Below are 17,854 nucleotides of genomic sequence, written 5' to 3'. Positions count from 1 at the left end.
TTGGCTAAAACACACAAACAAAACAAACCTCTTCAAAAAAAAAAAAAAAAAAAAAAAAAAAAAAAGCTACCTGTTTTGAATCTTGGCATCAACAGCTGAATTTTGAAATCTTGATGCATATAAAAAACGGAAAGCCTTTAAGCTGCACTACTGAAAAAAAATTAGTGAAATGTATGACTACACAAAAAACAAATGTATATAGCGAGAAGGTGACATTGTGTTTCTCCAGAATATGTCTTTTGCTATAAAATAGAACACCCCTAAGATAAACTTGACCCCACATCACAAATATAGTGCACTGAGCAACTTGTAACAAAGTTTGGCCGACTCTTAAGAAAGATACGGGGTAGTTGTCGTTGTTGTTGTTGTAGAGTCCCTTCCTCGGATGTTCAGGTTTCCACTGAGGATAGAGGATAGCAGGCACCAGTGGCTTGGGAACAGCAGATCCTCTGTTAATCGCGTCTCTCCTCGGCCGTCTCCGTCCCTTGTGTGTGGTCAGGTGGGGGCTGCACGCAGTGTGTCCAGTCCGTGGAGAAATCAGCGCTTTCCCCCCTTTCTCACAGATAAGCAAATGCACAAAAAACACTCACACGCACACTCGCACACACGCGCTGTATGTTACAAAATGACGCATTTGTCTTTATCCTTCGATTCTTTCTTGGCTTTGCGGTCACCGCTCGAGGACTGTTTTCCCGGGCTGGGCGTGGCTCCGGCCGCCGCCGCCGCCGCCGCCATCCCTGTGCCGGCGGCTGCTCCGCCCGCTCCCGCACCTCCTCTGTCGGCCTCGCCACCCTCGCCAGGCTCCTGCTGGCCCTGCGGAGCAAACCAGATTAAAAGGTGCGGTCATCTTTTAATTGGTGACTCGAGAAACTCAGAAACAGAAACTTCAGAAATCCATCTGTTTCCAAAAGGCAATTCCCCCCCCCCCCCCTCCCCCACCTCTATGGTTCATTAAACGTCTCATCCCACCTGTGCCGCCGCCGCTGCGGCCGCCGCCTGCTCCTGCTCCTGCTCCTGGTAGTATTGGGAGGCCCGCCGGTCCTCCTCCTCCTGGAGCTTTTTGGCCAGCTCGAGGTCACTGATGCCTTCGGGGAGCTGCTCCCACTGCAGGTCCTGGCTCTGCTGCTCCTGCTGCAGCGACAGCGCCATCAGATAGTCCTGGTCATGAACACAAAACACACACAGGAGGACGTGATGAGTAAAGCTGTCAAAAGTCGTGTTGGTGTAAACAGGTGTGTGTGTGTGGGTGTGGAAAGAGTAGGGACTGAGAGGGGGCTGAGTTTTCACACTGGCATTGAGTGTGTGGTTACATGGTGCTTTTAATTCGGAATTAGTTTATTCTGAATTAAGTAATTCAGAATTATATTCATGAGCTTGGTGTTTACATGGGGAAAACAAAGAATGAAATCCTCTCTCACGCCAGGGTCTGCGAAGTGTTCTGACTGGACAGGGGGGAGGACGTGACGTACTGACGTCTCCCGGAAGTAAACGGCATTTTTCTTTTCTTTGACGCTACAGCTTGGAAAATGTCCGTGTTGTTAAGCGTTGATAACTGTAAAAAAAATTAAAACAAAAAACCCTGCGCTGTTTTCTAGTCAATGTGTGTGGAGGCAGGACAGGCGGTCAGCGGCCGCTCCGTTTGGTCCACTCAGGCCGAATAACCAGAAAACAGCCGTGAAACCTGTAAAAACGCACGGGAGACCCTAATCCAGGGCACTGATAAGCAACCATTGTGGTACAGTGAGGAATGTCTGGGGATAAAAAGGGGCTGGCAGACAACCCAATGCTGTGATTTTCAGCCTGTCTGTGTGTAAAAGGCTGCTATCAGCCGCTGCAACGGATCTATTATTTAAACACTATTTTCTCAGTGCGGACGATGCAGTATTTTTTGTTTTGTATCCTGAAATTGATATAATGCCCTTTGTTTATGTCATGTCTCCCTTTCTTTCTTTAAGTGAAACAGTGATTCACTGGAGTCTAAATCAGGATGTGTGTGTGTTTTTACAGATTTTACATTCTGTCCTGACTTTTGGGGTAAATTGATGGTGAGAAAAACACAACAGTGTGTTTACTTTGCCCTCTTAGTGGAGTAAACATGTTTCCATTAACCCTTGGCTCGCTGTGTTGGGGTTAAGTCCAGCGGGCTGCCGGGCCGGCGTGAAAACGTCCGAGGTCCTGCCCGTGTCATTGCTCAGACCTGGTCTATCTGATCCTGCTGGCCGCGGTACACCGTCTCTGGATCGGAGGGGGGCCGCAGCCTGAACTCCGAGTCGCAGAAGTTGCCGTCTCCGTCGACGTTGTGCAGACTCTCCCAGACGACCTTCTCCTCCGTCAGGAAACCCTGGTCGGTAACCAGGAGGTAGAGTTGGCCCTGGTGGAAAACAACCCAACACGAGAGACGCCATTTTATCCGTGTCACACACTACACATACGCAGTTTCTTAGCGTGCGTTCAGAAAACCTTCCCCCGTCCCGCTTTGTTTATTTCTTGTGTTTTCATGAATACATGCATCCGAGTGATTACATGAAAACTCAAAGCCGTCGTGGCATTTGCCCGAGGTTCATGAGACACGCACACACACAGCTTTGCTTTTATTGGCATTGATAGTGTACTATTGAAAAACAAAGCCAACAGACTCGCTTCCCCTCCTGCAGATAACAGGAAAGGTCTGTTCCAGCTGCAGACATGAAGCCAGCCAGCTGTGGGCAGAGGCTGATGCAGACAGGACTTGACATGTGCACGGTGAAAGAGACCTTTCAGAGGGTCAAAGTGATCCGGGCTTATATCATATACTTGTTACACCATGCTATGGCTCTTTCATGAACCTCTGTAACATGTGGGATACACACATACAGATGTTGATCAGAGTAAGCGAAAGGGAAATCAGTTTTGTTAACACTGCATTAATTCCAACAGTTAGAATATTGGTGAAACAAGCAGTGCTTTACATAATTATTTGGCTGTCATGGTTTAACTTGTAATATTGTGTCTATCAGTGATGTTCGCCTGGACATATTCCCAAAAACGTCGCAGCAAATATTCACCTTGTATTTGATCATGGTGCTGAAGTGGTTATTCCTGAAGAAGACGCAGAGCTCTCCCTCCTGCACGGTGGAGGTGAGCTCGCACAAGCCATGGTAAGTCAGCTGTGTCGCTGTGCTGTTCAGAAACTGCTCCGCTACGATGCCTGAGATGAGAAGAGGGAAAATGAAGGAAGAAGAGGAATTGGATTTGGGATTTTGGACCACATTTCTCTCCATCGTTTCAATTTTTTTTTTTTTTACTTTTACTCCCTTTGTTTTGCATGAAGATTGAAAACCAGACTGGGGGTAAAAAAAAACAACTTTTTATAGACATTTTCATAGTTAGGGATGAGTCACCAACATTACAATCAAGCAATCCCCACTCATGTCTGGATATGGCTCACTATTTGGAAAGCTGGATGGAAATCTTGCTGTCATGTTTGCAGTCACTATTTCAGCCATTCGAACTCTGAGCTGCTGGGGTTGACACACCACCGTGAAATGAACAACAAGGCTAAGAAGCAGTCTGAAAGACAGAAAACGCCTCAAACACTGAAAGAAACCATTTACTCTTGATTAGGACGCAGTTTTTAGAGAATGGGGAAAAAAAAAAAGAGACAAACGTCAAATCAGTCCGCAAAGGAGTTTTTGGGCGGTGGAAGCAGAAATACAATAGAGGGGAGTGAATGTGCTTCATCGACCGCAGCCTTCATGTGACGACTGAGCAGCCGCCCAGACGACAACTGCTCAGGAAGCTCAGTGTTGAATGAGCAAATATTTAAGAGAGAAGTTCCTCACAGCTGGTGAGGAAAATGAGTCGAAGTAGGTCATTTGATGAGCAGTCACACGTTTTCTCCCTCTTAAAAGAAAAGGGCGAAATACGCGAGACAGGAGAGACGGCGAGAAAGCCAGTCAGGTCAGTGAGTAGAGAGAGGAGGAAGCTCTCACCTTCTCCTGCCAGCTCGCTGTTGTCGGACTGCTTGCAGGATATTATCTTCTCTACCAGCTGGTTGTAGCTGCAGTTGCCCACTGCCTTGACAATGTCATGCATCTGCAAACAAAGATAAAGGCGGCGGGAAACAACATTCAGCACATTTTGGGAAATTTCACGACAAGCCACAGAACGCTTGGAAAAAATGCAATAAATAAATCAAACTGACAGCTCTTTTTAATTATTATCCTATTAGTTTGGAGGCCTGGATTTACACTGTCAAATTTCTCCATGATTTTAAAGACCTCGATGCTCTTTAGACTGAGGGTCGCCCTGGTTTTTTTCCTGGAGTTACAACTATTCAACTGACTCCTTCCCAAAAGTTGTTCTAATGTAAGATTTTTCACACTTGTTCGTTTTTCCAATACAAAGAGAGGATTTGCTTTTTCCAGAGTTACACCAAAAAGACGCTCAAACAGGAGACTGCAGTCTGGTGATACTATAATAGATTTTTAATTGCTAACAGAGGATCAAACCAATGAAGGTGACTACAGCCGAGTACAAATAAAAAGAACAATGCTTAAAGAAAACACCAAGAGGAGAGTACTGCAACAGGGGAAATCTGAAATGAGACGAGGAATGTAATTTAATTACCAAAGTACCACATTGGTCCAAATATAGGAAGACAACCCCCATCCCTGTTTTATTTTTTTTTAATAAGGATCTTATTAGGAAAACAGTTTTAAGGACCAAATGCTGTGCTTATAAAGACATGAGTTTTATTTTCTAAAGTAAAGATGATACAAACACATGGATTTAAACTGTTGCTAACATCATTAAATATTAGTACACAATGCGACTTTACTGAAGTTCTCCGGTGTGTCTTTGCTGCATCCAGTTTTAAATGCAGTTTAAAGTCTCCAGTGTCCTCAGCCTGCTCGTTTCACTGATCTCCTGCTGTAACACTGGGAGCTGCATATTAATGTTACACTCATTATAAGCTGGCCCCCCTCTACCTGCCCAAAAGCTTAAACTTGGACCAACACGGTAGTGTAATATTTCCAGACGAATTAAAGCTGAAATGGAAATCTGAAATAAATGCAGATGTACAATTAGAATCTAATTAGTTAGGCCTTGAGAAGTATCCAGGGGGACACATTTGGAAACAAATTCCAATACTGTATTAACAAGATATTTTTAGACTCCACAGATAACAGTAAATTGGACCTTGACCAGCGCAGACGAGTGCCAGAGACGATGTAGACCACAAACTGCCAGACACACTCATCTTTTCTGATCAGGCCCAGCGTCGCGACGCTCTCTCTGAGGTGTGTTTGATTATTAGACATTTCCATTTCGATATCCTCAAATATCCAGCGGGAATCTCCTAATGCGCTCCTACTAAAGGGTGCATCTGAAATTTGATCCTCGCAAGAAGCTGTGCTGGGGATCGGAAGGAGGGGAAGAAAACAAGCTGAAGGTGGAAAGATGTCCGGCTCACCTGGGGGTCGACCAGCCAGCCGTGGTACAGAGGGATGTCCAGCAGATCGAACACGATGCATTCTGGGGTGTACTCGAAGACTCTCACCCCGGTGAACTTCACATTCACATCCAGACCTGTCTGCAGCTTGTGCAGCACGGCCATGGCGTCGCTCATGTTCTGGAAAAATAGAACCAGGACAAGAGATTCTCGGTCAGAAAGCAGCATCAGAGTGTAAAAGTAGGCGCACACGCAGGGCTCGGACATTTCAAACACATTACATTACCCTCCAGTTTAATCAATTTCGCTGAATTTATCTATTCTATTATCCCTTGCCGTCCGCAAGTCAGCATAGCTGGAGCCCTCATTGATCGATTTTTATACATTTAACCCATTAAGACTTGGGCAGCATTAACTGGAGGTGGAGAAAGTCTGCTGAGATATACAGAAGTTTCTTCCTTTATGGCGGGATACGACACAGTGCTGGTATTTTTGTGAATTAGGAAACGCATCAGAAAACACTTCTCGACAATGATGATGCCACTGAAAACACACCACCATCAAACAGGAAACCGCCATGCCAGATAATCATCAAGTAAAGAAACCACCAAGTGCCAAAGAAACATTTCAATAGAGAAGTCCTTTCATGTTTTTTTTTTTTAACTGGGACTTTGTGCGTGATCAGTCTGAAATTACAGATGTATTTTGTCTCCTTTGACAGTACAGATAGATGGATTTTATGTTTTTAACTTTAAGTACAGTTCTGATGAGCTGTTTTTTGTTGTTTTTTTTAAATTTATTGCACTTATTAAGTTATGTTCTGCTCCGTGTCAGCCAGACTTCAACCAGAGGAAGAAATGGAAGTCTCTGTCAGGAAATCATCCCATATTAGATTTCTATGTAAGCGTTAATGAGTCATCATCATGAGACATGACATTTCCCTTTGCTGATATTATCAGGAGTGGACTGGAACATGACACAATGTAACACACATCAAGTATTCCTTTTGTAAAGACTTACTTTGAGTGGCTTTTTCAATTCATTTGATTTGAGGGTGAAAAATCAGAGACATGACAAATAAACCAACAAACTGAAACACAACAGTTTCTACCAAACATTTTCCATTTGTCTGTGAAGACAAATCAGGCCAATGATTACATTCACTTCTAATTTACAGAAAAGATCCCAGTCTATTTTTGTTCAATATTTTTAATGTGGAGTGTTTTAAAGTCAATTAAAACAAATATGAATCCAACATTCAACTGGATTGGTTTTAAATTGAGGGGTTGTCTCCAGTAGTTCTGTAGTCAGAATAATGTAACATGTGACCTGACATTGTTCTGTTCTGAAAACACAGAGAGGGAGACATTGTAATTGATCCCATTTTCAACAGAGTCGTATTATAAGGACAAGTTTGAAATCTGCTCAAATGGGAAAATGCCCCTGGTTCAGTTCTGATGTGGTGTTGAGGGCTTCAGGGGTTTGCACGTCGATGAGTGTCAGTGAGAAATGAGTGTGTAACAGAGAGGAACGCTTCACATACAAAAATGCACCATACACCTGAGAATCCACTAGAAAAAAACAAATCTAATTAATCATTGTTGCATTCATCCTTTGGAACATCACTTCCAACCCGGTTCTGAACCTCAGCTGCCATTTAACTCCGAGATCAAAATAAACACTGCGGCAGAGCCCGGCGACTCCGTCATGAGTGTGTACAGTAGCTTCAACAGCATGAGGGAAGACGCTGCTCAGCAAAACCAGTGACATGATCATCTAGTACTCCATTATCATAGGTTGAGGCATAAACAAGGACATTTCTTTGCTTTTTACTGATTTTTTTTTTTTTTTACATAAGAATGAATGAGTTAATGTGTACTCATTTTCACTTGTATTGATCACATCATCATCTGGGTCAAAATATTCAAATAATTTCTGAAATGAACCTCAGCTATGATTTATAGATGTATATGTTTAATATAATTTAAAAACATTTCACACAATACAGTTATAGAGTCTCTAACAATGCAGTCAGGTCTACAAACATTTGGATATTAACATTTCAGTTTTGAAAACATCACAGAGGATTTGAAGTTGGACGCAAACAACTTGCCAGATGCTGGAAACGAACGTATTTAATGATTCACGGAAAAGTTGAGTTTACTTTGAATTTGATGGCAGAAGCATATAAAAACAGTTAGGACAGAGCCATGTTTATTAATGTACAGCATCCAGTATTCTTCAAGAAAATGCATGTAAACATTAAGTGGGTGAAGAGACCACTCACTGGAGACTTGGGAGAGGAATGTCATTGCATTCTTGTCTAAGGCAGGATTATAGATCCTAAACAGTGCTTTCCTTTGTTGCTGTATTTTTCATGTTATTTAGTGATAAATGTTTTTTACTGGGGATTTTTTAAAAGGTCTGGACTGCGGTTCAGCTTCTACTCTTCTGCCCTGTCATTCGATTTACTGGTATTATCATCAGTATTAATATTTTCAATTTTCTAGGGCTAGTATTTAACCGTTTTCCATGTAGAGTGATTGAATCATCGTAGGCTTTGATTCACCATATTCCAAACAAATGTGGACAGTGAAGTGTGTGAGGACTCATTTCACCGTACACAGACTGTGCATCCCATGAGCGCCGTGCTGCAGCAGCTTTGACGCTCGGAGAGGAGAACTGAGGTGAAAAGCTCGCAGCTGGCTCATCTGAGTGTGTGGATTAGGATGCTTATGAGCAGCAGTGATGGCAGGATTAGCAAAGCTGTGTAATGGTCCACATCTCTTCACTTTAGGGCAAAGAGCTCCAAGAGCAGATGAGCGCTGGGAAATCAGATGATTAGCAATGCCTCACTCACATTCATCCAGGCTTGTGCTGGATGCACTTTTACTGTAAAACGTGAGTACGACTACTACAACAACACTGCTGCGGTCTTTTCTGCGCTTTCACTTACATTCTTCAATGTTTTTACATTTTGGACAGAGTGGAAACCGTTTCTACTAAGCCGCACATTTGCCTGCCCAAGTTTTAATACAAATATGTTCTGGAGTTAATTCTCAGATCATTATCGAGCCATGAACATAATCTAAACATCCGTCATCTTCTGTGAGGCTTTATCCAGAGTCAATCGTGAAGGGAGGGTCGACCCAGTGCAGACCGCCGCTCCATCCCAGAGCAAGCAGGCAGAAACACAGCGCACGCAGTCTCACTCCGTCCAGACTCAAACCTGGGATATTATTGCTGGCGTGAGACAGGAGCGGTCCACCACGCCACCATGTGCCCTCTATATTCGATTATACACACACAGATACATGCGCCCGCGTACACACATGTAGACACACAGCAGATCTGGGATACAAAAACACGTCAGTGAATAGAGGACAATGGAGAGCCGTGTCGGCAGAATCCAAACTGCGCAGAAGACAGTAAGGCCTCATCATGTGAGTCATACTTCCATGGATTCTGCCACAAATCACGGCTCAATACTTTCACTTAAATGACTGGATGTTTTTCCAGTTATTTTCAAATTCAAGATGCCAGAAAGAGTCTTGATGTAATGCAACCAAACATGACAGCATCTGTATGAACTGCAGCATAAAGATTAGACACAGAAGCCAAACCTCCACTCCAATAGTCACCATAACCTATTAACAATCAGAAGGCAGGGTTTTTTTTTTTTTTTTGCATTGATAGTAAACAATGGTGTCTTTGATAAACTAACAAACTCTTACTTTATATCCAAATGGATCCTTCTTGGATTAAACTCCATGCCAACACAGACTCTTTAGCTAGTTATTCATTCACTGGTCTGAACTCCATATGGACTTGGCTACGTTCATGAATTTTGATTTTGAAAAACGTAAAAAATTACTTTTTAGTGTGTATTCATCATCGAATAAGACAAAGTGAAGATCAGAGTATTAGTTCTGAAAGTGAAATTTGCATTAACTCCAAATAATGGCTGGAGATGTTTTGCAAACATAACTCACTGCTGACTGCGAGAACAGCCACCTCAGATGAATCACCTTGTTGAGCCAGGTCCTCTGAGACCAAAGTAGAGCAAAACTGCACTCTTACTTCCTTGGCTGCTTTGAGTAAATATTTAACAATAGCTAAAGAGCCTTTGTGCAACAGCTATATTAATCCACACTGTGACAGATGATTTTTTTTTCTTTAAAGCTGCACTTATAAATAGAATTACTGAACTATCATTCTTTTCAAAGTCAGGTCAGCTTTCATTTGCATTTTATTCCAATTCCAATGCAATGAATACATATTATCTTCACCACATCAAAGGAGGGATGCCATATGTTTCACATGTAAATAAATGGTTTCAGACTTTCTCTCTTTGGTCCCGGTTTCCAGCATGGCAGAGCCCTGCCCACTGTACTGTCCACATACTGTGACAGCCTACCACAGCAACGAGCGCAGGCAGCCAACGGACAGAAGGACGCCCACATGCAAAGCAGCTCACAGCCCAGTGTCCAAGATTAGACCGCCATAATAACTATGCGACGCAAACGCCAACCACTCCCTTTACTTTACCTCTTGCATGCCGAGGACGCCGCCGATTTATTCGGGAGCGTGCGTTTCGGCTCAACTTAAATTTAGAAACATCATTCCAGTGAGCTGCTACGAGGAAGCTGCACATAATTTTGTTTCCCTCCTCTCTAAATGAGGGACAAGTGTGCCTCCAAATCATTCACAGATGTGCTGGTGCTCTGCCACGCGAGACGAGGCAGAGGCAGAGGCAGTGCCCCTCCCACACCCCAGGCAGGCGGTGTAGATGGGAAGAAGCAGGGGAGCTGGAGCTCCATCTCCCAGTGCCAGTCACAGTGAGCCACACACACAGTCAGCCTCAGCAATAGCCGGGAGCCGAACCCAGCCAAGCGTCTCTAAACATCCACCGCCATGTGAAACAACATAATCTGACACTCCTGACCCCCGTTGTTCCCTACGCTTTGCAAGACACGTCTTATGTAACCTACAGAGCAGTGGAAAAACGCTAAACTGGAGTTATATGCGGTTCGCTTATTTACATATCGTGGAACGTCCACTGCCCTCTGATACCTTGATGCAAATGCGAGAACCTGCTTTAGTTCCAGCACAGTTATGATGAATGAACCAGCGACTCGACAAAACAAAGTCAGAGCTCATGCTTAAAGTCACACAATTACAGTTATTCCAAAATTCCCGGGTTCCTCAAGTACCACGAGTAGTCAGCAGCTCACTTACACACATACATAAAAATGTCTGTTTGTTCACAATATTCCAGTGTTTAGGCAGGCCTTACCTGTTCATAGTTTAGCCTCTGAGCCTCAGATATCTCCTTCGGTTTGGTTTCAAGAATGTAGTCACCTGCAGTGGGGCAAAGAGAGAGAGTGAGAGAGCGAGAGTGAGAGAGTGAGAGAGAGAGAGTGAGAGAGAGAGCAACACAAGTACTGTCAGGGCAAAGTGATTCGAATGAGGAGCTACAAGCATCAAACCTTTCTATAGAGCGTAATGCAGGAGAGTACAATTATTATTCCAGGACTTCACATACATAGTGCATTTTCTCAACTCACTTTACAGTGAGTCATGTTCACACGTCGGTAATAATAGCAATTTGGGTTGAGTGTCTTTTCCCAAGAGCACGTCAACATATAGAGAGAGTAAGATGAGCGAATAAGCCGGTGACTCGACCGACTGAGTCAGTCAGCCTCGTAGGGACACTCGAAAAGCGAGGACTGCTGATGAGGGGGGAGCCTTAACTTGACTTCACTTCTACTAAATATGAATACTGGCACTTTCCCAAATTGTGGACCAAAACATTTCTTTTGGTCTGCTCTTGATGATGCTCACAACACCTTTATTCTGGTGTGTTTTCTGGTAATAGTGATTCAATATTGCCAGAAGACCAATATCTGTTTTCAACAAAGTACACAGCTTTTTCTACATCTTCAATAATTAAATACCTAGATGTCCATGTTTCACTACAAACTGTACATTCTGTAATAAACCTTGTTTTTTTTTTTCCCCCACTCTCAGCCCACAAGTTTGTGGTGTAAACATTTCGTGCTCGGCTGGCTGACACTGTGCAGATATGTGAAGGTGCCCAGAAGCACAAACCATTCATCCTGAAGTAAATAAATCAAATAAAGAATCCAGGCAAGCTGTATTGCATGCATCATGTACAATGTTGTTTTTTTTTTTTATTTCATTCATTACTTCCCTTTGCAATTGTGTGAGCTGGTGAGGACACAATGAGTTTTGTGTAATAGGTGCTTTAAAGTACTACTAAGGCTCAGTGCTAAATTTTGCAGAGGACAGCTGTTTACTAAGAAACAGGTGTGCCAAGTCTATAGCACCAGTCGAATCCCTGTCTGCTGAGATGTCACCTGAGAGCTCTGTCAACTGGGCTCCGGGGCAGCCTGGCTTGCAGAGGGTGCAGCCAGGCAGATGTCTGGCTCCTGCTGTTTCAGCCTGATCAGCAGTACAGACCCGCTGCCCTCCGATCATTAACACAACAAACCATGTTGGAAGTGTATATTGTTTAAAGCAATCCAGAAACACTACTTCCAGCAGGATTTTAGGGTCCATTTTTCCTTAGCTTGGAGTTTGTTTACATTTCTTGTGCACTGTATATCTCTGATGAAAACTTAATGGATTCATAAACTTGCAATGCGGCTATGCTCTCACTTCTGCTTGTGACGTTTTTTTTTTTTTTGGTCTACTTTAAAAAGCATGAGTCTTTTCCAAAATGTTTCAGAAAATCATCAGTTTATTCAGAACTACCAAGATTATCTTGTTGCACTGTCTATCTACACACACTTTCTTCTTGAGAGTGACTCAGAGGAACTCCATCCACTGCTTGTCAACATTAAGCACAAGCAGCCATGCATTGGGAAGAACTGCATTCACGTCTTACTGAAGCACAAAAACACGAGTGAAGTATGTCCAGCAAAACGTCTTTAAAGCTTCTTTTTCACTTAATTAGAGAGTTATAAAGTACTGTATAACTGTAAAGACAAACCTATAAACCGACAGTGGTTTCCTTGTGTCCCTGCACTGAGAAATAATCAACCAGTGCAAAAGTTGGCATGTGAGTCTTCCCGAGTCTCCTCTCATTTCTCTGTATAAAACAACATTAAATGTATGAACTACACCTACTTCAAAGCCCTCAAAGGCATTTGATGAGATATTTGGACTGACCAACTACCTGCTGGGAGCTATTGAAGAAAAAAAACAGAAAAAAAAAAACATGATTTCTAAGCTTGTCACCTCACTTGAAGATTTCTGTGCTAGTTGGGATTTTTTCCAGCAGGGGGCCAGACGGCTGAATGGTTTAACCACAGTGTGCCCAACCACAGGGAAAACCCTCCTCACTGCTCTTTACTGTCAGTGAACTGTGGGCTCACTTTAGAGACCTCCCTTCATATCTTTATCTGTCTGCCTCTTCGCCTCTGGATCACTGGTGTGCTACACCGCCGAGCTGCAGTGACAACCACCACCCACTTTAAACAACACTTCTGAGCTTCATCGCTCCTGATGGTTGTGCTTGTGTGCTATGACAAAAGGAGGAGTCACGCTGAGGTTGCATGTTATGCAGAAGTGCCTGAGTGCTTTACCAGATTGTGTGTTGTAATACAAAGTGTTATTGTCCTCCCAAACCACACACAGAAATACTTCAGGATTAGAAAACGCACTGTGTGATATACCGCAAAAGAAATGATTTTCAAGGAGTGAATCATACACATACAATCTGCTTGGTAAACGACAAAAACAGTTGAAAAAAATGCACCCTAAAATTATGCGTACAGTGATTAATTTAGTTCTGTGGCTACAGTGGCCATGCTCGAGGCACTGACAGGAGGTCCTTGTGGGAGCGGGCGGCTCTTCCTCTGAACAAACCTTGCTAATCAGATACTACGCTTTGATAATGAAGGGAATTTTAGTTATGAAGGATAGGACACGGGCAGAAAGAAGAGATGGCTCCCGTTTCCTCTGCAGCAGCAAAAGATTGGTTGACGGGGAATTCCCCTGCTCTGGTCTTGTCCTGTGTTGACACTGGATGATATATAAATATATATATATATCTGACCTTTAAATATGGAACTGCTCATTAAAGATGATATGTAACACAGGAATCTTTCCCCAGTTAAAACTCAAAGGTAGTAATTCATTGGGCTACTACATTTACATGCATGGACTGACAGGCACAAACTATACTGTATTAGCTGTGTCTGTATTAGCAGACTGACCTAAAAACACATAAGATATCTGTAAAACAGTCCTTATCTTTAAGTTATAAAACCGGATAATGTGGCACATTTCAGAAGATGTGGGGAAAAGGTCCAGATTCACTTGGAGCGAAAACGTGACATGCGCCTGGTCTTGTGTAACAGCATTGTTATAACTGCAAGGAAAACGCAGGTTTTCCAGGTGGCACTCCAGACTTCTTTCTGAAGTCTGAGCATAATAGTTAATCAGCATTAGAAGGTCAAATGTCCACAGAAGACACAGAGAACGGTCATTTGGCCATGGAGCTATACAAGTGATGTCATGTTTACTTGTGTTGTGAACTGGATCTCACTGATATGTGGTTACACCTTTAGACAACTAGAATCAGTGTTGCTGTTCTGTTTGAGCTTTTTTTTTTTTATTAGTGGTTTCCATGTATTTTCTTTCCTGTCAGCTGCTTTTTCCTGTTATTCTTTTAAAGAAAATCAACCAGAATTCAACCAATCATGTTAGCAATTGTCCTTTTGTTCCATTTTCTCTCTGGTTTAACTATAGTCAGTAAATCATCTCTGAAACATGCATAATACACTGTGCATTCATGTGCAACACATTTGCCAATCAGATGAAGTCCTACTGCCCTAGATGTCTGAACACTGCTGAGTGAGACCAGTGCGTGTAGAGAGCTCAGTGAGTATCATGACAGTAAGATACAGAGATGAGCGAGCTGTAAATTAGGAGCAGGAGAAAGAGCACTGTGTCTTGAAAATCATGTAATCTAAATATTCAGCTTTATCGCATCTTCGCCCATTATTGTGCAAGACTTGATTTTAGTTACTTTCTTCCATAAGACAAGCCTCTTCATCTTGATTTAACTGTGCCGTGTTATTTCGAACCTTAAATCATCCCCTAAACACAGGTGGATCATAACATCATAACAAGTGTAACAGGTGTAATGTCTACAAACACTCACCAAGGTACTCCATTAATTGCTCAGCAGTTATTATTTCCATCATAGGTGGCATCTTCACCTGCAAACAGAGACATGCACATAGTCATTACAAACACAACATCCTTTGTTCGCATTAAAGCGTGTACTGACATGGGGAACCACAATTTATGAAAAGACAAGTCTTGACATAAGCATTTTACAGAGGAAGTACTAAGGGATGAGGGATACATTCAGCAGTGCTCTCCATTAGAATTTGCATTGTGTGTGTGTTTGTGTGTGTGTTTTACAGTAAATAGCCCATCATAATAGATGTCAGTAGGGTTCTAAAATGGGTTTCATGATGAATCTACAGTGTATCAAGTTCGGAATCAAGTTTCTATCGACCTATCCTCATCAGTCTTCATACCTTCCATGCAAGCAGAAGCACATTCATGATTGCCAGTAACGGACAGGGGCCGTTCTCGTTCTGGGTGATGATCGGAGTATTCTCCTCCCTCCATTTGATCCACTTAATGTGGTATATGGACTGGCCGGCGGCCCGATCCTTGGCGCACGAAGTCTTTGTTCCATCAGCCCCGTACTCACTCTGCAGGGCCAGAGCTAGCCCTCTGTCCTCCAGCCCCTCGCTGTTCAGGTCGGAGCTGGGGCACGAGTTGAGGTTAGAGAAAGACTCCAGTGAATCTATGCTTCGGGACTCTCCTCCGAGGCTGGGATCGGGGTCACTCCCACTCGGCGGTCCCTCCGACAAGGTGTGCTCGCCGGACAACCCCGACTTGACGTTTCCTGCGACTGCATTGTCCGGGCACAGATGAGTGGGTTTGGCAAGTTTTGTCGGTTCACTTTCTCCACCAGCCAAACCCGCAGCGTGCGCGTCTCCGGTGTCTTTAGTCGAAGGCGAGGACGGCCCCTCGGTTTTGTTGTTTACTAACTTTGAGGCACCACCCTGGTTGTCTCCTGCAGACAGCACCGAGTCATGCCCCATCCCGTTGCTGATCTGATCCCCGGACCCTGACCACGGTCCGCTCGCCTCGGCGTCTTTCTTCTGATCCTCGTGCACAGGGAAGACTTCGATCACTTCTGGCACGTCGGACTTCCCAGCACTGGAAGTGACAGGAACGGGGCTGGGAGCACTCACATTGGAGGAGCCGATATTACAACTAACGTTAACCAAAGTACTGAGAGGAGCCTCACTATTCTTGCATTTGTCGACTGTTCCTTTAACTCCACCGACAGCTGGAACGTCCTCCATTTCTCCTGCGATCGTGGCACACAAAGAGCTCGCGTCAGTGTCTCGATGCAAGTTTGCATTTTGCTCCATTTCGGTTTCCAGGCTGTCGACAGATTTTAGCTAAATTGCAGCAGTAGCTTCGGTCCCAAAGACGCCATGACAACTCTGCGAGTGACGTCACCAGAGTAGCTAGCTTTCAGGCCGCGAGGAAGGGGGCGTTAAAAAACCAGGCGGCGGTGCGTTTGCGGCAGCTCAGACTTTGGGGCTCTAAATCATATCGCTGATTAAAATAGAATATATAATTTAAAGAAGCTATATTTTTTCTGTTTTGTACTTCAAACGCGAGTATATGAAATACCCACCGTTCACTGTATTTTAAAACTATTCTACTCAAAAATAGTACATGTTACATTTTCTACCCTAAAACCCTTAGGTGTATTTTACAACTTGGAGAAGAGATTTGCCTCAATATTTACAATTCTGTAACACATATTCATAATGCCGAGTTAAATTTCACCGATGCATGCAGCTGGCTGCGTCTCTCAATGGATTCAGTGTTTACTGTACCCTTTTTACGAGGACTCGTGAATGTAAAATGAGAAGAAACCTCTCGTGGCCGTGTTGCGTAAACGTGGACGCGCATTTGTGAGGACTGAATGATCTCGCGTAGTTGGAAACTGTCGATCCGTCAGCACCGCTCATGATAACGGACTGTAAAACATTGGCCCATCCGCTTTATAATGAAGAAAAATATACTCGAGCCAAAGTCGTGTATTTTTAATTCAAGAATTTCAGTGCCGAGAAACGCAAATGAAGGGTCTGTTATGACATCCTCACAGCATGAGTCATCTTTTAAAGCGAAGAACTTAGTATACAAAGATAACATTTTTCTCGTATTTAATTCGTGTTTGTTTTTTTTTTCGCGGTTTGTAACTCTGGTGTAAAATAAAACATCTTTTATTTATTCTGTATTTGGGTAAAAGAATAGGTTATAACCATTTTATGGACATTCCACACTATTTAGGACTTAAATAATGCATCAACTATTCTTCACAGATGATTGGATGTCTCTAGATTTTGAACTGCAGAGATTAAGCTTTTTTTAATGAGAATAGCAACACTACTTTTGGGTTACACTGTATTTGACAGTGTAACCCAGTATTTGATCGAAATGATGCAGTAACGTTTGAGAGTCACTAGGTGGCAGAAATTACTCAACCAAACAAAAGAGGAGCCCATACATGAAGGCTATAATTCAGGGGCTTTTTATGAGTGAGAGTTCATAACATCAAGGTGACGACACCAAAAAATGATTGCAGTAGAAAAAAGTGGAACGTGCTTTTATTGTGATTATTTTGTTCTGCAACAGGTTTGATGAGTTATGATGTCAACAGTCATGTCAACTTATCATGCTTCAACAATAACTGAATAGAATACAATGAGCATGAACAAACTCACGTTTTTAAACAACGGATAGGCTATTAATCATGCTTAGTCACATCGTATGTGGCACATATATCCGATTAGACATCATTTGCGCTGTTCTTTTTTATTTAGCTAACCCACATTTCCCTCCTGTACATTCGGCCATTTTCATTACCCTGAAATCTATTTTAATATTCAATAACACTATGAAACAATTTTCCTGAATCGGAAATTGGGATCAATAAAGAAGTCTGTCTACCAAGAAAAAAATGTTCGTGTGCATTTTTTTTTTTTTTTTTGAAAAAGCTTAGTTAATCTTTTTTTTTCTTTCTTCAAAACATTGTCTCACTTTTGGTTTTGAACAATATATTGCAAGTGAGCAAGTAATTGTATGCGTGTGATTTGTGGGTGCTTTCTGTCTAGCTATAGTCATAAAGTAGATGACCGAATAGTAAAGCCTCATACAACCATGTGAACTGTTCGGCAAACACTGCTCCAATTCACCTCCAACTCCCCATCTTTCAGAAATAACTTTATCCTGAACATTTCCTTTCTTTTTAACTTAGCAGAAGAGTGCTTAGTGCTGTTTTACTTG

The 17,854-nt window shown here is 42.9% G+C and overlaps 1 protein-coding gene across 1 annotated transcript; it reads right to left on the bottom strand.

Moving 5' to 3' along the window:
* Positions 1-75: 75 nt before the first annotated feature.
* Positions 76-15,924, bottom strand: mindy2 (MINDY lysine 48 deubiquitinase 2). Its single transcript, XM_030096707.1, has 9 exons — positions 15,013-15,924; positions 14,628-14,685; positions 10,731-10,795; positions 5,456-5,614; positions 3,972-4,074; positions 3,045-3,187; positions 2,198-2,371; positions 970-1,158; positions 76-813 (listed from the first exon to the last, which is right to left on the bottom strand). The coding sequence occupies exons 1-9, from the start codon at positions 15,922-15,924 to the stop codon at positions 619-621; spliced, it is 1,998 nt and encodes a 665-aa protein (XP_029952567.1). The 3' UTR covers positions 76-618.
* Between the last annotated feature and the right edge of the window lie 1,930 nt (positions 15,925-17,854).

Source organism: Salarias fasciatus, chromosome 1, assembly GCF_902148845.1.
Source record: "Salarias fasciatus chromosome 1, fSalaFa1.1, whole genome shotgun sequence".
NCBI classification, from domain to species: Eukaryota; Metazoa; Chordata; class Actinopteri; order Blenniiformes; family Blenniidae; genus Salarias; species Salarias fasciatus.
Note: the sequence above shows the minus strand (reverse complement) of the source record. Positions and strands in the feature narration are given on the sequence as shown.

What these genes read in the sequence shown, in the direction of transcription:
- mindy2 (XM_030096707.1), bottom strand. Translation starts at nt 15,924, where the DNA reads ATGGAGCAAAATGCAAACTTGCATCGAGACACTGACGCGAGCTCTTTG. An exon ending in GCACCATGATCAAATACAAG is followed by an intron (nt 2,372 to 3,044) that starts GTGAATATTTGC and finishes GTTTTCCACCAG; the next exon opens with GGCCAACTCTACCTCCTGGT. An exon ending in CCGCAGCGGCGGCGGCACAG is followed by an intron (nt 814 to 969) that starts GTGGGATGAGAC and finishes TTTGCTCCGCAG; the next exon opens with GGCCAGCAGGAGCCTGGCGA.